Genomic DNA, 26,619 nt, shown 5'->3' on the forward strand with positions numbered 1-26,619 from the left:
ATGTTTATATATTTATGTAAATACCCTTTGCCGTGGAGTATGGAACGGCCAACGAATCATTCTTTCATTAACATTGGACATGAAGAAAAACAATGACATCTCTTTTTTTTGCTTCTTCTTTTTTCTTTTGCTTTTGGGCATCATTCGTGATGATGCAATTTCTGACATATTATGACTGATCCTGCAATAAGCACTTCCGGTTTGCACGCAAGAATTTCAATCATGTGACTAAAAGCACATCGAACTATTCATGAAACACTTGAAAAACATAATAACTGCGCACATTGAATTGAACATTGAACTTACATGCCATAAAACATGCTGCTGGTGTGGTTGAAATCATGGCAAGTGTACGGCATAAATAAACAGTATAAATATCGATGTATGAATTTGGACTGAAGTGCAGACTTGATGCGTTATTTTTGGATATACCGTCAACAATAACTTATTGGTCACGTTCAGTGAATGAAATATAATATGAATAGTGTTGAGAGTTGTTATATAGTTGGCTGTTGATGACTTTAAGGCTTTGCTGATTTATGAGATTGGGTTTTAAATCAAAAGAAGCTTATTGTGTTTAAAAGGTATGATTCACGGGGATATGAGAAACTTCCATGATGACACTTGTTGATATGGCGGCCATATACAAGAGACAGTCGACCAATCAGGTGAGAGTACGCTGTCTGCATCCCGCATGCGCACTGTGCGTCGCTGCCTGGCATCAACAACACAGTGAAGCTGTCCAGAGTCGCAGCAGACAGGCTCTACACCTCCCATCTCTCCGTGTGTTGTCAGGCGCTGCACTGTCGTCGTTCCCCCGCCCTGCCGGCCGGCTCCCGGTGGCTGAGAGGATGTTCGAGCGGAGGAGCGAATGACAGGCTTCTGGTTGCGGTTATGGCCCAGCGACGACGTTACGGCCGCCTGGCGAGCGAGTGAAAACGGCGGCAGGGTGAGTGAAACGCGACTGAGATTTGACGTCGAGACTCGGTTATAAGTCGAGGTAGCAAACCGCGCTAGCTTCCACCGCGCTGGGGTAACCGGAGGGACGAGCACCGCCCATGTAGCTCATACGTACCCCCATCTCTTTCCGGGTAACGTCGCGGGCTTGTCGTGGCTCGTCAGCGACTGTGTTGTTGAACAAAGACGCGCTGGTGAAGTGACCACCGGGGCCGCATGGAAGCCGACACACCGAGACTGTACTCCGTTGTCGGGGACGTGCGTTCCACTTCCACGCTGATCTCCCGGGGGGAACCATCCCCATGTGTGACCCCATTATGGAGCCCCCAGACCTAGCTTAGCATTTAGCAACATTTGCAGCTCATTAATAACATATTCTCTGTCTCCTTTCATCTTTTTACCACTTTACTCTTTGAGACTGTCTTTTCTTTGTCACCATATGTTTACAAAATAACAATGCTGGAGTTTGCAGCTTTATTCAGATTCAGTATTGGCAACTGAAAAGTAATCCCATAAAAGGAATTGAATAAATGCTAGTATTTTCCTGAGAGTAACTTATTACAGCTCATTTTTACTAGCTGTTTAGCTTCCTGTCTAGTTGGTAAACAACAGCGACTGAAACCATGTCTAAATGGCTAATAGCTGCATTGCATCGTACGGAGTTGTGACTACAGATGCTTTAATGGATGCAGACGTAATTCTAAGCAATAAAAACATATTGCTCAAGGAATATGGCTCTTAATCAAACCGGGCAGTATTATCATTGTAAAGATAGATTATAAAACAATGGATCACATTATATTGTCGCTGATGTTGTGCCTCATCACTTCCTATGTTGAAGTATTACTTGCTATTTATATGAATGTTAGTGTATGATATCAAGCAAATATCATATCATATCAAGTAAATTTCCCCGCTGTGGGATAAATAAAGTACATACATACATACATACATACAAGCGTTGTTGTGGCAAAAATGCATTGATTTATCCCCACATGTTCTTCCAAGATTCCACAATGTCTTGTTGATGTCTTTCATTGCTTTATAAGAAACATTCCCAGCACCTGTGGGAATCGGCGACCTGGATTAAGGTTAACGGGTCAGGTTTAACACTTCCTTGACCTCCGCACGAACGCCGACGCGCCGGCTCAAGGCGCTTTTGGCTAATGGCGGATAATTGTGCAGCCGTCTAAACAGCCGGACGAAATTCCAACGTTTCTTTCGTCACGTGCAGACTTCCTGCCCTTGTTTAGCGGGTGGGGGCGGGTACAGGGAGTGAAGCAGGCTGGAAGTAAAGCGGGCGAGCAGACAGGCTGACCCATTAAGGGCGGGAACGCACACCAGCTTCAAAATCAACTCCTTTGTTGGCTGAGATGTTTCACTGCAGGAGGAAACATCTAGGAGTCCATGTGTGTCCCATCTGTGTGTGTTTTGTCTTTGTGTGTTGCTGCGTTGACATTTGGCAAAGAGTGGGCCTCAAAAATAAAAGGGCGAGAGAGGAAAGGGGGGTACAAGTAGGCCAGCACTTTATTCAGCCAGCGGGCAACTGTAGCTGGCCCTAAAAGAACCTCTTTGTGAGGGCCAGACAGATGGCCATAGACTCAACACTGTAATCATACACACACACACATTCAGCATGGAGTGATTGTGCGTGTGTGTGTGTGTGTGTGTGTGTGTCAGAGAGAAGGAGAGGTGGGCAAGACGGGAGGAAATGAAGCAGAAGACAATGTTAAAGATGGTGATTATGCCCAATATGTGACAAGATGCAGTTTGTGCTTTGCCACGTTGTTATTAGCTACGTCAGCTGGGTTGTCACGGGGGGAAAGAGGCTTTTTGTCTCAAACATGGGATTGTTTTGAGAATAAGCCATCGTTTTTCTCTCAGGTAGAAAAATAATTATAATAATATGATAAATGAATGGATGACATTTTTCATGGCTGTAAAGTATGTGTGCGGTTTGGCGACGCTAGATGACATCGTCGTATAATTCGCATAACTGACAATGACACAAACGTCAGTGTTTGTGTGTGGACAGGTAAAAACAGAGATTTTTGTAACAACGCGCCATGACGGTGTTGGTTTCTTTTTGTGCAGCATAGGTCACGATAATCAATAAATCAATGAACCGCACCATAAATAAAAACAAACTCGATCATTTTGCTGACCTCAATAAATTGACACGTGCATGTGTGTTTGTTTGGCACTAGCTAGTGTACACACAGCGCTGCAAGTGAGTGTGGTGAGGAGTAACAAGCAAGCAAACGCAAATGGGTGATTCTCCTGAAAGGGCTGCCAGTGAATGAGAGTGTTGACAGGCGTACTCGCAGCGGTGCAGTGACTTATGTATTTGAAGCCATAGCCATGTAAAAATATACTGCAAACATATTGAATAAACAGAGGAAACCGTGTGGAATATTTTCCTGGTGCCTGTTGTGTATAAAACACCATCTGATGTCAATTTCAGCCCGATTGTGCGTTGCCATTTTGTGACACGAAAAGGTTTGTGACAAGGACAATGAAATAAATAATACAGAACACTGGAACTTAGGCTTCAGCTGCCGTGATTACCCAAGTGTAACACCTCAGTGTGCACCAAACACATTTTGCTGCATCCAAACATGTACTTGGACCAAACTCCTACAAAACCTTACACCTCATTAAAGGTAAACAGCGTATTGCACACACAAATGGTCAGTCAAGGAAGTGTAAATGTAAATGAGCTGACACCTGACGAAAGTGACACTGATTTCAAATTGATTGTGATTTTTATTCAAGTGCATTTTTGCTAAAACAGACCATTTTCGTTTTAATTTCGTTTAATTCATTTTCTTTAAAAGCTCTTGCCATTCCAATCTGAATGTTAAATACGCTTGGGAAATTAATGTTTATTGCTTTTGATACAGTGTACTCACATTACTATGCCATGTGTCATCATTACATTCATGAAAAAAAGGTCTGAAAATAATGTTGACAATAATATCGTTTATGTGCAATAATTTGTAGAAGCGTTGTCGTCCAGCAAAATTTTAACGTCACAGGCCTAGCATATGCTTTGTAATATGCACGTGTGAGTCTGATTTAAAAAAAAAATGTTTTAAGGCTGTAAAACCCGTCACCATACACGTTATATACACTTTACCCAGACAAGCATTAACATTTTCTCACATTTCTCTCTTGTTTAAACACTCTCAAAACAGTTCAAACCATTTCATTCATTTGAATTTTAGTGATCAACAAAAGAGACATCAAGTCTGTCACGTGTGTTTCACTCCTGTGACCGTGCCTTTTCGTCCTGGTGTCATTCCGCTGTACTCTAGCGTTTTTGTATCCAAGTTAAACATATTGCTGCAGACGACCCGAAGATTCATTTGCAAGCTAGCAAGCAAGCAAGCTAGCGATGACACAGGAGACATGGCAGAAAACAATGGGCGGTGCAGACAGACGAGAGAGGGAAGAGAGAGACACTCAACCTCCCACAATGCAATTCTTCTTAAGGGCCAGGCTCGCCTGTAACAGCGTTCATGCGCCGTATGGGAAAGACTGGTCAGCACATTGAAGCGGAGGTGTGTGCTCTACAGTGTGTCCTGTATGTTGTCCACTGTGTCCCATTGTCCTCATGTGACCTGATTTGTTCACACGCACATATAAAGACACAGAGCCAACAGAGTGGTAGATGCAAATCCTGCTCAGACTGTGTCGGACATTCATCAATCAATGGCGTGCGTATCATTAACCTTCCCTTCTCGCCTGGCCTCTTTATAATTATCTCTTGGTCTTTCCAGCCCCCCTCTTCGCCCCTTCTCTTTCCTTTTTCCTTTTCTTTGTGGTGAGATTGCATCCATAGATGATGGATTGATCTCCCAGCTTCCTTCCATCATCTTTTCCTCACACGTGTTTGTCTTGTTGTTCCAGCTTCTCACGTCCCGTCTTTCCATCTTCCAATCAATGACTCCACCCCCTCTCTCTCTATCTATCTTCTCTGCGCATGCAGGTCAGGAACGCCAAACCATGTTGCTCTGACTTGTGAGCTGAGCCAGCGAGGAGGAGGAGGAGGAAGTGGAAGGAGGGCGAGGGCGGCGGCATCGGCTGGAATCGGCCACACATCCCTGGAGGCGTCCGGCAGCCGGCCATGGGGAACACGGCCACCAAGTTCCGCAAGGCGCTGGTGGGCGGCGACGAGGCGCTGGCCTGGCAGCTTTACGAGGGCAACCCCCAGTTCAGGGACGGCCTCGACCCCAACGCATCGTACGGCGAGCAGTACCAGCACAACACGCCGCTGCACTACGTCTGCCGCCACGCCATGACACGCCTGCTCAGGTAACAAAATAACCTTTTTATGCTTTCTTGATTTTCTTACTCACTTTATTTATTCCGTTATTTTTTTACACTTTCTTTGTCACTTTTGTTATATTTTAGGTATATTTATTTATAAATAAAACATATTATCAATATGTATATTTTATATTATATATATTTCTAATGTATAATATAACTATATATATTAAATATACAATAAATTAAAAATACTTTTGTGTTGCAAAATGAAATTATAACAAAAATAACAAAATCAAATTTAGATATTAAATTAATTTAAGTAAAAAAAACAGTTAATTAAGTATACATTAAATATATGTTTAATATATGTAATATATGAATAATATAATTCCATTAATACGTAAACAAATATGTCAGTAAAATGTATTTTATTATTTTTATGTCAGACATTTTAATTTTTCTATATTGTTATTTTTTCACTTTATTTGTTATATTTTATGTCTATTTTTACTTATAAATAAAATATATATTTTAAAGTGCCCTGCAGTTGGCTGGCGACCCGTCCAGGGTGCGCCCTGCCTCTCGCCCAAAGTCAGTTGAGATAGGCTCCAGCATGCCCGCGACCCTAATGAGGATAAGCGACATCGAAGATGGATGGATGGATTTTACATTTATAAATAGAATGTATATTTAGAATGTTATATTATATATTTATAATGTGTAGTAGAAATATACAGTATTTTTATTAAAAATGCAATTAATTAATTAAATATAAAAAAATGTTTGCTTTCTTTTTTTTTTTTGTGGCTCAGCAGTTCCTCTGATACGGGTCGTGCCAGCCAGTCACTGTCTTGATGACAATCAGCTTACTTTCAGTGTCACATTTGAACCGTTTGAGTCCAAAGTGGATGACAAACGTTAAGAGGAGCTCAGACCTCCGCCAAGGCCGAGTAGATGGCAGATAGCAGGTTCCTCCCGTGTCCCTCATACGCCATCTTTGCAACACGTGACACTTCCAAGAATGTAAACTAGTTACATTATGACCCTACTCGCTCATACGCACACCTCCAGCTTCTGTTTCATCAACTGCAGAGAGTACTAGGCATCTTAATTGTCATGGGGGGAAGGCTGACTTGATACCAATGCATTTTTATGTTAATATGAAATTAGGTTACATTTTGAAAGTCATTTTCACCACAAATCAATAATGAAAGTACTAATATGTGTTAAGAATGAAATGTGCTTTCAGATGTGGTATTATGGCCTCACAGGGTGTCTTTTCCTTCTTTTGGGGTCTCATAAAATTGCACCATAAATGTCACCATAAATTAGGGATGCTCCAATCGATCGGCATATGCCCATGAAGAGCTTTCAAAGTGGATCACAAAAAACGATTGCCGGCAAAGCCTACACGTCTGCTGTGTCGCGTAGGGTTGCCAACAAAATGACGCGTCTCGTATTGAGCCCACAAGGACCCGCTTTGTCCCGTATTGCCACGAGAAACGACACTAGTCTGTAAAACCTCAATGGTTTCAGTTTGACAGCTTGGCACAGGCTGGCGCCAAGCCATGCCAGCATGTTGGATCACTCCCTTAACAGCCACTTTTCTTGCATCTTTCTTCACACTGTCACTGTCACTGGCGGCAGCTAGCTAGTTCGCTAGCTAGAGTTATCCGCTTATCCGACAATCTGCCCAAAGTTTATTTTTGAACAATTACCTATTTGCCAGGGACCCTTGGAATTGTCTAATCGGTATCGGCCGATCTCATTCATGGATGATCGGTATCAGAATGGGCAGCATGAAACCCTGATCGATGCATCCCTAGAAATGTATCAATTCTGCAGGAAAAATTTTGACTAAATTGCTCAATTCATTTGTAATTAGTGGATATAGACAAAGTAATAACTTATTGGTGACAGTGAATGAATGAAATGTGTTGCTTAATATTGTTGAATTTGGCATCATCTATGTTATGATTGTAGGTATTGACGATTTGGCCCCGATTTGGTTCTTGACATTCCAATGACAATGTTTAACACTTTTGACATATTAAAGTCTATTGCTTTTGATTCGATGTACTCGCATTATTATGCTGTATAATTAATGAAAAAATGGTTTAAAAAAAATGTTGTCAGTAATATCGATTATCGCCGATAATTTGTAGGACAATTATCATCCAGTGAAAGTTGTTATGATGACAGGCCAAGTTATGAGCATCAGTGGCATTAGGCCTGTGCGTAATGAGGAGCCCGGTCACAGTCAATTGTTTATGCTTGTGTTCTGCTCCAAGTCATCAGTTGTGCACATCATTTGCGATATAATGCAATCATTTTGCTTCTTTGTCTTCCAGCCCATCCATTTGTGTACGTTTGTTAAGAACGTGATGTCATTTGTTTCTCTTATTTCCTCAATCTTCCTGGTTCCCTCCCTCAGCATTTGTTGCGGCACAAGGCCTTTTTCTTTTTCTAGCGTTGAAGTTGTCAGCAGTCGTAACTTGCCTTTTTTCCATGAGTTAGTTGCTCCCACTTAAAAGTTCTTTTCAGTCTGGCCGTCCTCGCGGGAAGTGATGTTTTCAGTGTTAAATTGGACAGTGACTATTTGAGTCACACAGTGGATGACATGCAGGAGGTGATGCAGGCTGATGTTTTCATCATGAAATACGCCACATTTGGCAGAGGAATATAAAAACATTTAAAAATCCATAAAAGACTCAAAGAGGACGCATGTGGGTTGCTCGACGTTCCTTGCTTCTCCACGGTGCTATGGCCTCTGCTGGTCTCCTCTGAGGTGTGTGAAAGCAAACCTTGAAGAGCTAAAAGGTCGTTTGAAGTCAGACTTTAATGGAAAAGTTCTTCACACGGCAGCAAAAGAGTGAAGTGGAGGAGGCGAGGCGGAGCTTCTGCTAAGTGGACCAGACAAACTACTTCTCTCTCTCTCTGTCTGTGTGAGCCCACATGTCAATTATCCCAAGATGAGAAGCAGAATGGTGCTGCTGGTTTTCTTCTTCTCTCCATAATTGTTGCATTTCTGTCAGGGTGCATGTCGCAGGTATTCATCATCATTATCATCATCATCATCTCTCTCGCTCCACAGGTCCTTCTTGTTTAGCAAAGAGGGGAATCCCAACAAGCGCAACGTGCACAATGAGACGTGCCTCCACGTGCTGTGCCAGGGCCCGCTCATCCTCTTGCTGCCAGAGGGGGCGCTGTCACCGCGGCTGGCCCGCCCCCAGAGGGACGAGCAGCGGCGTGCGGACTGCCTGCAGGTATGCACGTCTGCAGAAGAAACGTATGATGTGGTGGGGGGCGAGGTTGACGCTCGGACTTCCCCGCCCTTAGATGATCCTGAGCTGGACGGGGGCAAGGTTGGAGGGCGGCCAGTACGAGAAGGCCAACGTCAACGCCACCGACAACCATCACAGCACCTGCCTGCACCACGCCGCCGCTGCAGGCATGAAGAGCTGCGTGGAGGTGATTCCACCTTCCCTGCACTGATCATCTAGCACAGGGGTTCTCAGATGGTCTCAACCTTTCATGTGTCATTTTTATTTGGATATATATTTTCTGATATATTTTTTTTTTTAACGCATTCTTTGTCACTTTTATTTGTTATATTTATTTATAAATAAAAAATATATATATATATATTCATTTATAAATTTATAATATAAATATATACTATATATAAAATATACAATTAAATACCAAAAATAATTTATAATTTATACAATATTTATTTTAAAAATAACCATCAATTAAATATCCATCCATCCATCCATCCATCCATTGCCGCTTCTCATTAGGGTCGTGGGATTTTGCTGGAGCCTATCCCAGCTGAATTCGGGCGACAGGCGGGGTACACCCTGGACTGGTGTCCAGCCAATGGCAGGGCACATATAGACAAACAAGCATTCACACTCACATTCATACCTATGGACAATTTAGAGTCTCCAATGAAGCTAACATGCATGTTTTTGGAATGTGGGAGGAAACCGGAGAAAACCCCCACACACACGGGGAGAACACGCAAACTCCACATAGAAATTTGAACTCAGTTCTTCCCGATCTCCTGACTTTGACTGTGTGGACAATTATTTAATATATAATAATAATAATATAATACTAAAATCATATTAATGAGGTATAAAATATATAAATTAAAATATATATTTTATATCAGTCACTTTTATTTATCTACTTTTTTTTTACACATTCTTCATCACATTTGTCATATTTAATGTATTTATGTTTCTAAATAAAACATTAAATACATATATTTTATATAATAATGTAAAATATAATTTTATTAAATATATAAATAATTACATGTATTTTATATACTGTATTAAATTAAAAGTAAAATTAAATGTAATTACGTACACAAAAAAATTGCATGCATTAAATCTATAATTACAATAATATAATAAATGTATAAAAATAATATATAAATATGAAATTTATATATGTATGTATATATATATATATATGTAAGTAAAACATGTATTTGTATTGTATTTATATATTTTTTAATACTTAAGTAAATCCATGTGATTTTTTAAATTATTATTTTTAATCGCCCATATCATTTATTGAAACATTAATAGACACAATTTCATGTCCAAAGTGCATTTTAGAGGAATTTATTAGGGCGTTCTGTCTTGGAAATGAGGAAAAAGGTTGTGCTAACAAAGAATGCTAAAATTCAAATTAAATAAAAAAAATACTCTTGAAAAAAATTTTACTAAAAATGTTACTAAAAAAAAAACAAGTCAAGCATGGGTTGCATATTACAAATTTAAATGTAATTTTTGACTGGCTGTAGGCGACCCACCCAGAATGGATCCGCGACTCACCAGTTGAAATCCGGGGATTCTTGCAGACGCTGACTCTTCTCTTCTCTTCCAGCTGCTCATCCAAAGCGAGGCGGACCTCTTCATCGAGGACGATGACAAGCTGACGCCATGCGACCACGCCGAGCGCCATCACCACACCGAGCTGGCCCTCAGCCTGGAGTCCCAGATGGTTTTCTCCTCCTCGCCGGCGCCGCACTCTAACGCGGACGCGCGCGGTGACATCAAGCTGCTGCAACACAAAGAGGTGCGAAGACGAGACGTCCGTCGCCACGAGCCCTTGTCTCATTAACCAACTTCCTCCCCTTCCTCTCACTCCTGCAGCCTTACGAGGGCTTGAAGCTGCAGGACCTTCGCAGGCTGAAGGACATGCTGATTGTGGAGACGGCAGACATGCTGCAAGCGCCGCTCTTTACGGCCGAGGCCTTGCTCAGAGCGCACGGTACGTCACAGACGCCGGCACGCTGTTGTTGCACACCCTCAACCCAACGCCCTGTCCCTCCGCTCTCAGACTGGGACAGAGAGAAGCTCCTGGAGGCCTGGATGTCGGACGCCGAGGGCTGCTGCCAGCGCTCGGGCGTCGCCATGCCCACCCCACCCCCCAGCGGCTACAACGCCTGGGACACCCTGCCGTCGCCCCGCACCCCCCGGACGCCTCGCTCGCCGCTCACACTCACCTTCACCTCCCCGACGGACAGCTGCCTCACGCCGGGGGAGGAGGGCCTGGCCACGGTGACACACCCACTGATGATGATGAGGATGATGGTTTATTCAGGGCTGCTAAAAATGTCAAATGTCCCCGCAGTGTGGAATCTGTCTGTCCTCCATCTCCGTCTTTGAGGACCCTGTGGACATGTCCTGCGGCCACGAGTTCTGCAGAGCATGCTGGGAAGGGTAAGGACGCATCATCATGCACCGAGCAGAAAATGTTTCTCTGGACGACCCAGCCGGGAAACCCTGCTTTGCAGGTTTCATGTTGCTTTTCTGCATGGGCCCCAGGTTCCTCAACGTCAAGATTCAGGAGGGCGACGCCCACAACATCTTCTGCCCAGCCTACGAGTGCTACCAGCTGGTGCCCGTGCACGTGATTGAGAGCGTGGTCTCCAGAGAGATGGACCAGCGCTACTTACAGTTTGACATCAAGGTGAATGATCTTTGCCTTATGCTTATGTGCTGATCCATCGCATCCAGGAGGGCAGGGGTGTCCAAAGTGCGGCCCGGGGGCCATTTGCATCCCGCAGCTTTTTTTTTTTTTTATTATTGGCAGCACATTTTAAAAACGTAACCAAAAAAAAAATTTAAAAAACAACAGAAAAACAAGAAAAAAATAGAAAAATGTGGGAGGAAAAGTTATGATGTTATGGGAATAAAGTCATAATATTATGAGAAGAAAATTACTGAATATTATTTAAGAAAAAAGTTGAAATATTTGGAAAATGTATAAAATGATGGCAAAAATTGAATTTGTAATTTGACAAGAATAGGTCAAAATATTAACAGAAAAAAAGTTGTTATCTAACAAGAAAAAGTAATAATTTCTCAAGAATAACATAATATAGTCATTTTAGTAGCATAGGGTTGAAATATTAAAAGAGAATTTTATCTTTTTTAAGCTGTAATTTTTATTTTTTTTTTAAAGTAAACAATGAATAAAGTTGTCATTTTTGGAAAATTAGGTTGCAGAAAAAGTTATATAAGTTACAAGAATAAAGTCATAATTACGAGAAGAAAATTTACAAAAAGGAAGTGCAATTGTCGGGAAATTAAAAAAAACAACAGCAAAATGGAAAAAGAGGCAAAAGTTGCCTTCTAACGAGAAGAAAGTGGCAATTTTATGAGAATAAAGTGGTAATATTTTGAGGAAAAACAATGTCATTTTAGTAATTTGAAATATAAAAAAATATGTTTGTGTAAGTCGTAATACTTTGAGAAACAAAGTAGTATTACGTTAGGGAAGAAGGTACAATATGTGAATGAAGTCGTAACATTAAAGAAAAAAATTGACGAAGATTATTTAAGAAGAAAGTCGCAATCTAACAATAAAAGAGAATTCAAGATTCAAGAGAGTTTTATTGTCATGTGCATAGTAAAACGGCAGTTCTACTATGCAATGAAAATCTTATTCTGTTCATTCTCCCAAGAAAAGAAAGAAACACAAGAAAGAATAAGAACATAAGAAACATGAACATATATACCAATAAATTAAGCAACAACAACAGAAGAGACATTAATGCAAATAAATAAATAAATAAATAAATAAAGTGCTACGAGTGTGTGCGTGTGTTGCTTGCTTCGTTGCGAAGCCTGATGGCCTGTGGGAATGTACACTAAGTCCCCAACTTACGAACACAATTGGTTCCAGACGACCGTTCTTAAGTGGAATCGTTCTTAAGTTGGGGAAAAGGTAATATTAGCAATGATATAGGTACTACAGTACATGTACGTGTATTCATATACAGTATATGTGTATGTATGTAAATATGAGTTTGGATGCAGTAGTAATATTAAACCAGGATAATTCATGAAAAAAACAATAATAAAAGTGATATAATATGTTATTTACCTTTGAAGAGGAGTGGTCCAGCATACGTTGTTGGTGGTAGTGGTGGAGCAGGAGGAGGAATTATTGAAGAAAGGACAAATCTTCGTCGTCATTAGACTCCTTTGTACTGATAGTGGATGCCATTGGTGCAGAAGTCTTCACATGTTCCAGAATTCCAACCTTGCCTTTGTAAATTGTTCCTATGGTTGAGCGATTCACTCCATAAGCATGCGCTACATCAGCCATTTTCTCGCCACCGTCCAACTTCCTGATGATGGCCACCTTTGTTTCCATAGAAATTGCTTGAGGTTTCATGCCACTACTACTAGCACTTGCACTCCATTTATCAACCATGATAGCGGATAACAAACGTCTCTGTAAAGTTTGGAATGGGGTACAAATGGCGTGCTCCGAGATGTTATCAGTGCAGACGAACTGAGAAAGATCGCGCGAGAGGGATGCTGCTACCCACCATTCGTAGCGGCGGAATGGCGTTCAATACAAAAATAGCGCCCTTGTATTTCGGAAAAATTTAAATGACAAAATATGGCAATTTTCAATTGCCATATTTGGATGTTCGTTAGTAGGGGACTTAGTGTAATCACAATATTATGAGGAAAAAGAATGTCATTTTAGTAGTATGGAGTTGAAATATCCATCCATCCATCCATTTTCTATACCGCTTCATCCTCATTAGGGTCGCGGGGGCATGCTGGAGCCTATCCCAGCTGACTTCAGGCGACAGGCGGGGTACACCCTGGACTGGTGTCCAGCCAATGGCAGGGCACATATAGACAAACAAGCATTCACACTCACATTCATACCTATGGACAATTTAGAGTCTCCAATGAAGCTAACATGCATGTTTTTGGAATGTGGGAGGAAACCAGAGTACCCGGAGAAAACCCACACATGCACACGGGGAGAACATGCAAACTCCACACAGAAATGCCCAAGGGAGAATCGAACGAGTTGAAATATTTAAGGATAATTTTATTTTTTAAAATGTAATTTTATTTAAAACAACAACCAAAACAATGGTCATTTTTGGAAAACTAGGTTGCGGAAAACGTTATGAAAATGTAGTCAAAATATTGTGGCAATAAAGTCACAATTACAAGAAGAAACAAGAAAAAAGTAGAATAATTGGAAAATTAAAAAACAACAGCAGAAATGGAAAAAGAGAGACTTTTAAAAAAAAAAAGTTGTAATATTATGAGAAGCAAACAAAATAAATAGTTGTATTTTTTTGGAAAATTCTGTTCTATCAAAAAGTGTTATTATTATGGGAATAAAGTCATGATATTATAAGAAGAAAATTTACAAAGATTATTTACGAAGAAAGTTGAAATATTTGGAAAATCAAACAGCAGCAAAAATGGGGAAAAAAAGAGCAAAGAGTGAAGTTGAAGTTGATATTAATAATGTTTCTTTTTTCCAACAATGTGACAAAACAGAGATGCATTTTTTTCTTGAAACATTTATAACTTCTTTGTATATTACAAAATATGTGGCCCTTGACCCCTGCAGTAGGTGGCTGTCTGGTGAGTTGTGCAGTGAGTGTGGAATGTGTTCTGTAATGCCCATGACTGCCCCCTGCAGGACTGGAGTGGAACTGTGCCGCCACCAGGACATTATTTTTTCAAAGGAATACTTTTGGAGTAATGGCTTACTCCTCATCTTCAATGTCTGTTGTTGCAGGCCTTTGTGGAGAACAACCCGGCCATCCGCTGGTGTCCCGCGGCGCGCTGCGAGAGGGCGGTGCGGCTCACCCGACCCGGCCCCGGAGAAAGCGACCCGCACAGCTTCCCGCTGCTGCCCTCACCAGCCGTGGACTGTGGCAAGGGTCACCTCTTTTGCTGGTAAAAGACTAAGAACAAGAACAACACCACCACCAGGCATGATGCAAACAATGCCTTGCTCAAGGGCACATGAGCCATGCTCACAACCCAGCTGGCATCTCTCAAGCAGTCTGTGATGGCTGTCAAATATGGAACCCTCAAACCCCGCGGCCAAGTTCCTAAAAGTCTTTTCCTCTTAGGCAGATGGAATAATGAATGAGCAAAGTAGTTTGTCTTGTTTTTAGTGCATGGCCACACTCATCTCCCTGCTGTGTGTGCAGGGAGTGCCTTGGCGAGGCCCACGAGCCATGTGACTGTCACATGTGGAGGAACTGGCTCCAGAAGGTCACCGAGATGAAGCCGGAAGAACGTAAGTCTTCCTGCCCGCCGGGAATTAGCCACAGGTGGCGCCACGTTGGTGCAGCAGCTGCTCAGACCGTAGCGGATTTATGATAGTGCATGACGTGTGCGCTGGAAGCTTTTAAGATGTTTCGTGTGTGTGTGTGTCTGTGCACGTGCACGTGCGCGTGCGTGTGTGCGTGCTCCCCACAGTGGCAGGTGTGAGCGAGGCCTACGAGGACGCGGCTAACTGTCTCTGGCTGCTGACCAACTCAAAGCCGTGTGCCAACTGCAAGTCCCCCATTCAGAAGAACGAGGGCTGCAACCACATGCAGTGTGCCAAGGTGTCTTACACATGTCATATTTTTCACCTCTTTTAGATGGCAGCTATATTGATTTGTATTTATTGATTTTTTTTAATCATTATCCTATTTATTTATTTATTTTCTGAATTTAGTACTTTCACCAGCTTGTCACCAAATGTCATATATATTTATTTTTTGTATTTGTAAGGTAATTATATTATATTATTATTTGTATTATTTTGTGTTATGTTGTGATTATTTTATGTGTTTATTTTATGCATTTACTATTTTTCACCAATTATATATATATATATATATACACACACACACACACACACACACACACACACACACAGTCAAACCTGTCTTAGCGGCCACCTTTATAGAACGGCCAACTGCCTATAGCAGCCACTGAAAAATTCCCCGCAGAAAATTTGCGTGTTATTGACCCTGTGTATAGCGGTCACCTTTCTAACGCGGCTTGTTGCAGACAGTGACACCGTTTATTTCCTGGTGTGCACTGGTCAATACTGTAATGCCGCTTGTTGTGGGGAAGGAGAGACTCACGTCGCCGATGCACTTTAATGGCTTTATTAACAGCGGAGAACACTGCAGGACTTTACATCCACGCCAACATAAACACACTTCCCAACTCTCTCCAAACTCACAGCTAGCACTGAGCCTAGCTCTCCTGCTCGGGACGCCCACCATCACTTCCTGTCACTTCCGTATATATAGCCCACGAGTGAGATTTCTTCAAAAAAGTTTAAGATCAGCCAACCAAATCCAAATTCAAAAACAAAATGCTAAAAACAAACATAAGAGACAATACAGTACTAGCGCAGCTTTGTTCTGTGGGTGGTGTACAATGACAAGCCTAGTAGTTATTTACAACTTTTATCCGCAGTCCTACAGTGCTCTACTGGTCAGCCTGTCTATAACGGCCACCTGCCTATAGCGGCCATTTTGCCATCTCCCTTTAGTGGCCGCTATAGACAGGTTTGATTGTATTTGTATTTTTTTTTATTATTATTTTGTATTATTTTATTATTGTATTTTTTATTTTATGTATTTAGTACTTTTCACCAATTTTACATGTCACATATTTATTTTTTTTATTTCTAATTATATGATTTTGTATTATTTTAATATAGTATTTAGGATGATTTATTTTATATATCTAGTATTTTTCCCCCTTTTTAAATGTGACATACATGTATTTATGACTTTAATTCTTTTATCATTGTATTTCTGATTATTTATTTTGTGTTTATTATTTTCCACCAACGTGAACTAAAGTAGCCTTGATGCTGGAATGTACACATTTAAAAAGTACTTTGAGTGTTCTTAAAGCGGTTCTATCTTAGTGTTAGAAGAGAATAAAAAGTAGTATTTGGCTAATAGTGAAGTGTTGCTGTGTGTGTTTCAGTGCAAGTACGACTTCTGCTGGATCTGCTTGGAGGAGTGGAAGAAGCACAGCTCGTCGACGGGAGGCTACTACCGCTGCACTCGCTACGAGGTCATCCAGCAGTTGGAGGAGCAGTCCAAAGAGATGACTGTGGAGGTGCGCACACACACACACACACACACACACACACACACACACACACAGCACACTAAGATAAGTCGGGTGTGTTGTGTGCTTTTGTCCATGCAGGCGGAAAAGAAGCACAAAAGCTTCCAGGAGTTGGATCGCTTCATGCACTACTACACCAGATTCAAGAACCATGAACACAGCTACAAGGTGGCGCTATTGGTACATAAAGATCTATAGCAGCCTTGTTTCTACACAGAGGAATGAGACGTGCGTCCATGTGTGTGTTGGCAGCTGGAGCAGAAACTGCTAAAGACTGCCAAGGAGAAGATGGAGCAGCTGAGCAGAGCCTTCATCACCCGTGAGTCACTTTCAAACTAAAAGCCCTTGACTTGGTACTGTCACTGCAGTGAAGATAGTCACTATCATTTCAACAGGAAACAGGAAGTTGTTGTCACATGACTAGATAATCAAGTCCCAAGAAGGAGGTCATGGGGCGTGGGAGGGTTTCTATTTGTACAACTTCCCGCATCAACTTTTTTCACTTGGCAAACTTTTAGGATTCCAAGACTGTTTCCATTCAACTTTCCAGTGTTCCCAAGGGTCTGCAATGTATCCGTGGGTGTGGGCTGTGCAGGGGGAGGGTGCTATACGACGTCATGTGTCTAATGTGCGTAGTTTACCATGATGATCTCATGTTTTTAAATCTTATTTAACGACAGGATATCAACTTATTGACTGAAGGCTGTTGGTTTCATTTTGTGCACGTGTGTGTGTGCGTGCGCCTGACGACGGGTAAAACAAATATTCACAATGTTTCCTGGCCTCCCTGTAAGTCCAATTAATGTGTCACCCAGGAATAGGAATGCGGCGTATGTAATAATAGCAATGCAGTCTGCTGGCAAGCCAGTCAGCCACATTGTTCCATTGTAAACATGAACAAATATTAAATAAAATATAGAAAACAATATTGCGCTCAATCTTTCTGTGGCAGTCCACATATAGTTGTGGCGGGCTGCCACAAATAAATGAATGTATTGGAAACACTTTTTCCATGTTTGCTGCCGTTTTCCACCTTGTGTTTTTACAAAATGAAAAATATAACAATTATATAAATAAAATATGAAATTAGAATTATAGGATTATTTAAATGTGTTAATTAAAAAAAAAAAAAGTACACACACATACAGACCCTTTCCAAAAAATTTGAATATCATGGAAAAGTTGTTTAATTTCCATAATTCCATTCAAAAAGTTAAACTTTCATAGATTATAGATTCAGGGCCCACAATTTAAACAATTTCAAGTATTTGTTTATTTTTACATAATTTGGGCTTCCAGCTCATTAAACCCACGAAAACAGGAATTCAAAAAATTAGAATACTGTGAAGAAATCAGCCCAAATTTTGCAGGGCATGAATGTTTTAAAGTGAGTGTCACACACTAATCATCTACTAAACTCAAATCACCTGCACAGGCTTCCCCAGGTGTCATTAAATTGCTTCAGTTTGGTTCAATTGTCTCAGTTGGGTTCAATATGGGGAAGACTGCAGACATGACAACTGGCCAGAAGACCATCATTGATACCCTCCATAGGATGGGTAAGCCACAAACGTTCATAGCTAAGGAGGCTGGTTGTTCACAGAGTGCTGTGTCCAAGCATATCAATGGAAAGTCTAGAGGAAGGGCAAAATGTGGCAGGAGAAGATGCACCAGCAAAAGAGATGACCGTGGGCTTCAGCGGATTATCAAACAGGGAAGATTCAAGAATCTGGCAGAGATCCAGAAAGAGTGGAATGAGGCGGGAGTCACAGCTTCAAAAACCACCACATTCAGACGCATCCGGGAGATGGGCTACAACTGTCGGGTTCCTCGGGTCAAGCCACTTGTGAACCTGAGCCAACGTAGGAAGCGTCTCCACTGGGCCAAGGAGAAGAAGGACTGGACTGTTGGCCAGTGGTCCAAGGTCCTCTTTTCCCATGAAAGTAAAGTGTGCCTTTCATTTGGGAATCAAGGTCCAAGGGTTTGGAGGAAGACGGGTGAGGAACAGAACCCAAGCTGCCTGAGGTCCAGTGTGAAATATCCACAGTCCGTCATGATTTGGGGTGCAATGTCCGGTGCAGGTGTTGGTAAACTCTGCTTCCTTAAATCCAAGGTCACCGCAACAGTCTACCAGAATGTTTTAGAGGACTTCATGATTCCTTCTGCTGAGGATCTGTATGGAGATGCAGATTTCATCTTCCAGCAGGACCTGGCCCCTGCCCATACCGCCAGAAGCACCAAAACCTGGTTTGATGCCCATGCCATCACAGTGCTTGACTGGCCAGCCAACTCAGCGGACCTAAACCCCATTGAGAATCTATGGGGTATTCTCAAGAGGAAAATGAGGGGCACCAGACCCAACAACAAAGAAGAGCTGACAGCAAGCATCAAGGAAATCTGGGCTTCCATAACTCCCAGGCAATGCCACAGGCTGATTGCTTCAATGCCACGTGGCATCGAGGCAGTGATTAAGGCAAAGGGATTCCCAACCAAGTATTGAAGATTGACATATCGTTTTGAAAGTACCATATTTTGATTGATTTGATGTGATCCTAATTTCTTTCTTTTCCTTTCCTGCAAAAACTGAAGTAAATGGTGATTTCTTCACAGTATTCTAATTTTTTGAATTCCTGTTTTCGTGGGTTTAATGAGCTGGAAGCCCAAATTATGTAAAAATAAACAAATAAACACTTGAAATCGTTTGAATTGTGGGCCCTGAATCTATAATCTATGAAAGTTTAACTTTTTGAATGGAATTATGGAAATTAAACAACTTTTCCATGACATTCTAATTTTTTGGAAAGGGTCTGTATATGTATATATACACGGTGGTGTGAAGAAGTGTTTGCCCCTTCCTGATTTTTTAATTTTTTTTTGCATGTTTGTCACTCTTAAATGTTTCAGATCATCAAACAAATGTAAATATTAATCAATGACAACACAACAGAACACAGTTTTTAAATGAAACTTGTTATTATTAAGGGAGAAAACAAATCCTGTGTGAAAAAGTGATGGCCCCCTAAAGCTAATAAGAGGTTGGCCCCCCTTAGCAGCAACAACTGCAATCAAGCGTTTGTGATAACTTGCAATGAGTCTCTTCCAGCGCTGGGGAGGAATTTAGCAGAATTGTTGTCATTCAGCCACATTGGAGGCTTTTCCTTTTTAAGGTCATGCCACAGCATCTCAATAGGATTCAGGTCAGGACTTGGACTAGGCCACTCCAAAGTCTTCATCCATTCAGAGGTGGACTTGCTGGTGTGTTTTGGATCATTGTCCTGCTGCAGAACCCAAGTTGCTTTCAGCTTGAGGTCACCAACAGATGGCCGGACATTCTCCTTCAGCACAATTCATGCTTCCATTCATCACAGCAAGTCTTCCAGGTCCTGAAGCAGCAAAACAGCCCCAGGCCATCACACTACCACCACCATATTTTACTGTTGCTATGATGTTTGTTTTCTGAAATGCGGTGTTACTTTTATGCCAGATGTAATGGGACACACACCTTCCAAAAAGTTCAACTTTTGAGAATTTTTTAGTTATGACTTTGACTTTTGACTAATATTTACATTTGTTTGATGATCTGAAACATTTAAGTGTGACAAACATGCAAAAAAATAAGAAATCACACCACTTTTTCACACCACTGTACATTTTATATCTAATTTTAAAATATTTATTTAATATTATATACTGTATATAGAATATATATTATAAAATAAATCAAATACAAAATATTAAAAATAACATATATATATGTGTGTGTGTGTCTGTGTGTGTGTGTGTGTGTGTACAGTCAAACCTGTCTTAGCGGCCACCTTTTATAGAACGGCCACCTGCCTGTAGCAGCCACTGACACATCCCCCACAGCAAATGTACATGTTATAGTCCCTGTGTATAGCAGTCACCTGTCCAACACGGCCAGCGGCCACCCATTTTGTCTCCCTTGGTCAATATCTGACTGCATATAGCGGCCAAATTACCGACTCAAGCAGAAGCTTCATGCACGAAAAAGTTTTGTTTTTCAATCAATGAAGCCGTCGTGTGTAGACTTTAATTACTGAGTCCTAGCTCAGTCACAATCATTCACAAGATCCACACAAACTGTCAGTTGTTCCACATAAAAAGCCGTCTTCTTTTGGGCTTGTTATTTCCTGGTCAAACATGTAACTTTAAGAGCATTTGCACCAAAACATTACCGCAAAGTAGGCTGCAAACAGGACGTGCTCCCAGCGACGCTACAATAAAAAAAAAAACATACGCTTGCATGCATGCGGCAGCGGGAGCAAAACTGAGTTGGGTTGTACTTAATTGAAGTATTTTAGAATTTACTCACGTTATTTTTGATCAATCCTCATCCACAAATCCATCAAAGTCCTCATCTTCTGTATTCGACACAAAAAAGCCGTCTTCTTTTCCGTTCGCTACTAGTCTGTTAACTTGTCAGTGTTATTCAGCTCCGAAGCAAAGAAGGAAACTTCTCCTGTTGCTTCTGCCAACTTTATTTATTGAACGCGGCCACCAGACAGCAGCTCAGAACACACACACATCTCTCAGCATCGTCTCTCCTTCCTGCTTGCCCACAAGGCAAAGGTTAAACAAGCCCCACTACATAACTGTCCAGCCAATGCCTGTAAGAAATGACACCGTTTATTTCCTGGTGTGCACTGGTCAATACTGTAATGCCGCTTGTTGTGGGGAAGGAGAGACTCACGTCGCCGATGCACTTTAATGGCTTTATTAACAGCGGAGAACACTGCAGGACTTTACATCCACGCCAACATAAACACACTTCCCAACTCTCTCCAAACTCACAGCTAGGACTGAGCCTAGCTCTCCTGCTCGGGACGCCCACCGTCACTTCCCGTCACTTCCTGATGAACTAAAGCTGTAATGACACTCTGCCGTATAAAAAGTAAAATATTAAAAAGAAGCGTAAGACATTACTAGCACAGCTTTGTTCTGTGGGTGGTGGATATATTCTATCAGTTATTATTAAGCCTCTAGCTTCCTTTTAGTAAGTAAAAACCTTGGCTATGATTGCACTACATTGTCATGTAGACCTACAAAGTACACTTGGAAGAACAAGAGGTGAATAAATGTATTGCAACTGATGTGAAACTGATGAGGGGTAGGATTAAATAAGCTTTGCTTCTTCCTACTCCTTTTTGGACATGCAAAATTGTGAATTGTACTATGTGATGTGCTACTGTTTGACTCATGCATGTTCAGGATGAATTAAAACCATGAACCATGATAATAACAAGCCTAGTAGTGCTGTACAACTTTTATCCGCAGTCCGCTGTGCCCTCTACTGGTCAACATTATTATTAATTCCCCCCCCCCCCCCTTTTTTTTGTTTTTCTTTTTTTCCCCCTCCACTGGTCAACATTCAAACTGGACGCCAACCTGTCTATAGAGCCCACCTGTCTATAGCGGCCACTTTTGCAGACTCCCTCTAGTGGCAGCGATAGACAAGTTTGACTGTATATATATATAAAATTTTAAACTAATATATTTTATTAAATAATACAAATATAAACTATAACATAATTAATATAAATAAAATATAAACAAATAAAATATACTGGCCCCATTTTCGATGACTAATTTGTGTTTTTTACTAAATTAAATGTATTTATTTTTTTTAATCTAAACTATACAATTATAATACAAATATTATTTAAATATATTAATATTAGAAAATAGCTTAAAATAATTTCATGTATAACATGTACAGTAAATGATCAAATAATTAATATAAATAGAATAAAAATAAGAATAACACTCTGCTGACCCCATTTGAGATGAAAGGGTGTCCTTTTTGCGGTTAAGATCATCCATTCCCATCTTCCCGTGCATCTGTGTGCGTTGACCAGGTGAGGGCGCTCCGCCCGACACGCGCTTCATTGAGGACGGCGTGAGCGAGCTGCTGAAGACGCGGCGCGTGCTGAAGTGCTCGTACCCGTACGGCTTCTTCTTGCAGCAGGGCAGCACCCAGAAGGAAATATTTGAGCTCATGCAGGTACGCCCCGCACGGCCCTTTTGTACCTGGCATGTGCAGGGTTTAAAGGTCGCACGGTCTCTCTCTGTTTCCTCGCCAGACCGACCTGGAGATGGTGGTGGAGGATCTGGCGCAGAAGGTCAACCGCTCCTACCTGAGGACGCCGTGCCACAAGATAGTCAGCGCCGCTCGTCTGGTCCAGCAGAAGAGGCAGGAGTTCTTGGCGTCGGTGGCACGCGGCGTGGCGCCCAACGACTCCCCCGAGCTTCCTCGCAGGAGGTAAGGGCGCACACACACACACACACACACACACACACAGGACGAGAAACCAGCACTCTTGTTTGTTTCAGCTATCCTGGAGGATCCTGGGATTGGGAATACTTGGGCTTCGCTTCACCTGAGGTAAAACTTTTCACTTGAAAGTCAAAGCAGTCATTATTCTCATCATGAAAGCAAAGAAAAAGCAGATGGATTTGTTTTTGTTGACTGGCGGGTGGGCTGGGAACGTAACCCCCGCAGCGCCCCCTGCTGGTTGCTGTCAAACCCATCATGTTCCCAATGTGGCGACATGTTAATGCTAATGCTAACTGGCATGATGCTTGCGTGCGTGCAGATGGGGAGTCGTCACTCTGTAGTAGGAGCAGGAGACCAAAGAGATAGATCATCACAGGTAGGCGTCATATTCTCATCCAAGTATGTCAAATCTTGACGTGTGTGAAAAATAACCAATAATTGTTTTGGACTTTTGCAGGACTTTGCCGACATTCAGTACCGCCGACGGCACCGAGCGCGGCGCCGGGGAGACGTGTTGAATCTGCACAACCTCCGGAGCAGCAGCAACACGCCGGAGAGCAGCAGGCGGAGTGACAACGACACAGGTGCCTGCATACACCTGCCGCGTAACGAGGTCCACACCAGGTCCAAACGAGGGTGAACACGCGTGACTTTGCTGTGGTCTTCCCTTCCAGAAGGTCCAGAGAGGAGCGAAGCCCGCAGGAGAGCGCTGGGCTCCCTGGATGAAGACGACCCTAACTTCCTGCTGGCAATCCAGCTGTCCCTGCAGGAGTCGCGCCGAGAGCGGGGCCTGGAGGCGGGCCCAGAGGAGAGGGCGGAGCTGGAGCGAAGTCTGCAGAGGGGGGGCCCCGGTTCCGCGGGGGACCCGGATGACGTGACTCTGCACTCCTTCAACAGTGATGCCCCACTGGGTGGGGCGAGAGGCCCTTCCTTTCCCCCGGCCCTCTTAAATCCTCCACGCCCCCCCAGCAGGACAGACTCCACCCCTCAGCCCCCGCTGCCATCTACCTCCCTGCCCCTCCCTCCTCCGCCTCCCCCGCTCAGCGCCGAGCTGCTGAAGCTGGGAGACAGCCTTAAGAAACCCGGCGCCGCACCTTACGAGCCTCGCGGCCACGCCCACGGTGCTCCCTACTGCCCCCCACAGGCCGCCCACGGCGACTGCAGCCATAGACCAGACCTGCCGAGCGAGCGCGTGGCCACGGCGGACCCTCAGAGTTACTGCCACACAAGCACACTCCCGCCTGAGGCTGAACACACTGCCTGCGGTGCACTGGGCCGCACCCAAAACAAAATTGCCGCTAGCTCACACAAAGGTGAGCACCCCACCGCCGGAGCAGACAGCTCTCAAGGCCTGGAACGCCCCCCCGCCCAGTTGTGCCTCCCTTCTCCAGAGCTGGAGCCAGAGCTGCTGCTGCTTTCGCCTGTCATCCCCCCGGGGGGCCCCTTCACCCCCAGCGACCCTCAGAGTCTGGAGCCCCTGGACCCCACAGCCAGCGCCCAGCTGCTGGACAACATCATGGCCTGGTTTAACCACAACATCACCCCCCAGAACAATCCCCAGAGCCTGACTCTCATCCCCTCACCGCCCACCACCGAGACCGACTCCTCCCCGGACGACACGCTCACTGAGCCCTCCGGGGGCGTGACCCCCGCCCTCACCTGGCAGCCCCCGGAGGGCGAGCCTCACGCATCCTCGGCGGACTCCTGCCTCAGCAGGCCAAGCACGCTGGAGCTGGATGGCACGGCGGCCGGCCGAGAGGCGGAGGAGGACGAGAATGAGGCGGGGGACGAGTGTGTGGCGGGAATGTCGCAGCAACACCGAGACGGTCCCGCACACTCGGCGCCGGCCTCAGACAAAGACTCGGACCTCCTTTTGGAGGAGGAGCCATCGCCTGTGGAGTGGGAGGAGAAAGTCCACTTGGTGTGACAGAAAGATGCAGAAAAGATGTTTACTGTGCGTCATCATCACGTCTTTCCTACTTTTCACTTTCTTTTCATGCAAAGCCACTGATATTAGTACAGCAAACACTTTTACTTTTTATTTATTCCACTCATCACCTGCCTCAAGCTATGTCCACACCACAGATATTTTTAAAAAGAATTCTAATTATTAATGCTACGATTCTTTCAGTACATTCAATTACAAGTGAATGCTGACAGCGAGGCCTTCTGGACCCTTCAAAATAAAATTACACTTTATACCCGAGGTCCCAAAACGGTTCTTCTCAGAGAAACGTCACATCTACATTTTTATTTCACTTTCAGTTTTTACACTGTCCTGTTTGTTTATGCCCTTTTTGTGACTTTTTTTTTTTCAATGGAGAAAACACAAAATATTTACTTCTTTTATTTATTATTTTTGGAGATGATAAGAGTTTATTTCAGAAAAAAATTGCACATTTTACTCTCAGGTCCCAAAATGAACCCTCATAAAAAGCTTCACAAACGTTTATACAATTAAAGAATATAATTTTTTCCCATAAAAATGCATTTTTATTTCACTTTCACATTTTTGGAGATAATTACAGTCTATCCCCACCACCACGACCACAAAATAAACATTTTACCCTCTGAGCACTTTCATAAAAAGTTTCAAAAACATTTAGATAATTAAATATCTTTTTTCCCATAAAAAAGTAACACACTGGCTTTTTGCCTTTTTTCTTCAATAGTCACATGCTCGTTTTGTTTTGTCAAAGCTCCCTGATTTTTTTTTTTTTTACTTTTATGGGCAAATCACAAGATGTTTAGTTTTAATTTTATTTTTATCATTTGAGCCCTGATTTTAGTGCATTGTTATTTTTTAAGATAATGAGAGTTTATTCTCCCCCCCCCCAAAAAAAAAAAACCTAGCACATTTTACCCTCAGGTCGCAAAATAACCCCTCTCAAAAAGTCTCATAAACATTGATGTCATTAAATATCTTTTTTTCCACTTTTGAATCATTGAAAAACATGTGTCATACGTGTGAACTTAATTTTTTTTAAGTAAATAAGTATCCCATAAAAATGTAATCCACACATTTATATTTCATTTTCGCTTTTTGCATTTTTTGGTAGTTTAGTAGTTTATGCTCGCTGTGTCACAACCCCCTGATTTTTTTTTTTTTTTTTTTTAAATGGGGAAATCACAATATGTTTAATTTTATTTTTATTTTATTATTTGAACCCTGATTTTGCTGCATTATTATTTCTGGAGATAATGACAGTTTACCCCGCTCCCCCCGCCTCCTCCCAAAAAACTTGCACATTTTACCCGCAGGTCGTAAAATAACCCCTCTTGAAAAAAGTCTCATGAACATTTGGATACCAAATAATATCTTTTTTTCCCCACTTTTGAATCAATCAAAAACGTGTGTCATACGTGTGAACTTAATTTTTTTTTTTTTTTTAAGAAGTAAAAACGTTTAAAAAAAAAAAAGTTTGCCTCAAATGTGTGCTCTGTGGACTGAAGGCCAAAAAATGTACCTCTAAAAAAAAATAATAATAATAAAAAATATCTGTAGATGTGGACATGCTGTCAGTTGGTTTCGAGTGAAGTTTCGGTGCTTAAACCCAAACCAACATTTTTGCAGGCCCGCTGACCCGCCAAAATAAAAGCTGCAGCTGTAGCCTTTGGAGCTATTTGAGCGTACTGTAC

The 26,619-nt window shown here is 42.4% G+C and overlaps 1 protein-coding gene across 3 annotated transcripts; it reads left to right on the forward strand.

Moving 5' to 3' along the window:
- Nucleotides 1–728: 728 nt before the first annotated feature.
- Nucleotides 729–25,875, forward strand: LOC129173461 (ankyrin repeat and IBR domain-containing protein 1-like). Of its 3 annotated transcripts, XM_054764416.1 has the most exons (22): nucleotides 729–949; nucleotides 4,740–4,783; nucleotides 4,949–5,274; nucleotides 8,327–8,498; nucleotides 8,572–8,703; nucleotides 10,138–10,329; nucleotides 10,407–10,524; nucleotides 10,594–10,814; nucleotides 10,888–10,976; nucleotides 11,082–11,226; nucleotides 14,326–14,486; nucleotides 14,747–14,835; nucleotides 15,018–15,148; nucleotides 16,539–16,673; nucleotides 16,767–16,865; nucleotides 16,938–17,004; nucleotides 22,562–22,707; nucleotides 22,787–22,965; nucleotides 23,037–23,088; nucleotides 23,300–23,356; nucleotides 23,438–23,564; nucleotides 23,655–25,875. In XM_054764416.1, the coding sequence occupies exons 3-22, from the start codon at nucleotides 5,087–5,089 to the stop codon at nucleotides 24,905–24,907; spliced, it is 3,753 nt and encodes a 1,250-aa protein (XP_054620391.1). In that variant the 5' UTR covers nucleotides 729–949; nucleotides 4,740–4,783; nucleotides 4,949–5,086; the 3' UTR covers nucleotides 24,908–25,875. The 3 variants fall into 3 exon arrangements, with proteins under 3 accessions (XP_054620391.1, XP_054620390.1, XP_054620392.1); XM_054764415.1 differs by lacking the exon at nucleotides 4,740–4,783; XM_054764417.1 differs by lacking the exon at nucleotides 4,740–4,783 and having other exon boundaries at nucleotides 16,767–16,853.
- Nucleotides 25,876–26,619: the final 744 nt, after the last annotated feature.

Source organism: Dunckerocampus dactyliophorus, chromosome 20 (genome assembly GCF_027744805.1).
Source record: "Dunckerocampus dactyliophorus isolate RoL2022-P2 chromosome 20, RoL_Ddac_1.1, whole genome shotgun sequence".
Lineage (NCBI taxonomy): Eukaryota > Metazoa > Chordata > Actinopteri > Syngnathiformes > Syngnathidae > Dunckerocampus > Dunckerocampus dactyliophorus.

Bases quoted from the DNA above. Each gene is read 5' to 3' on its own strand.
- LOC129173461 (XM_054764416.1), top strand. From the start codon at position 5,087: ATGGGGAACACGGCCACCAAGTTCCGCAAGGCGCTGGTGGGCGGCGAC. The intron at 8,499-8,571 runs GTATGCACGTCT...CCCCGCCCTTAG, and splicing joins GGCGTGCGGACTGCCTGCAG to ATGATCCTGAGCTGGACGGG. The intron at 14,487-14,746 runs GTAAAAGACTAA...CTGTGTGTGCAG, and splicing joins AAGGGTCACCTCTTTTGCTG to GGAGTGCCTTGGCGAGGCCC.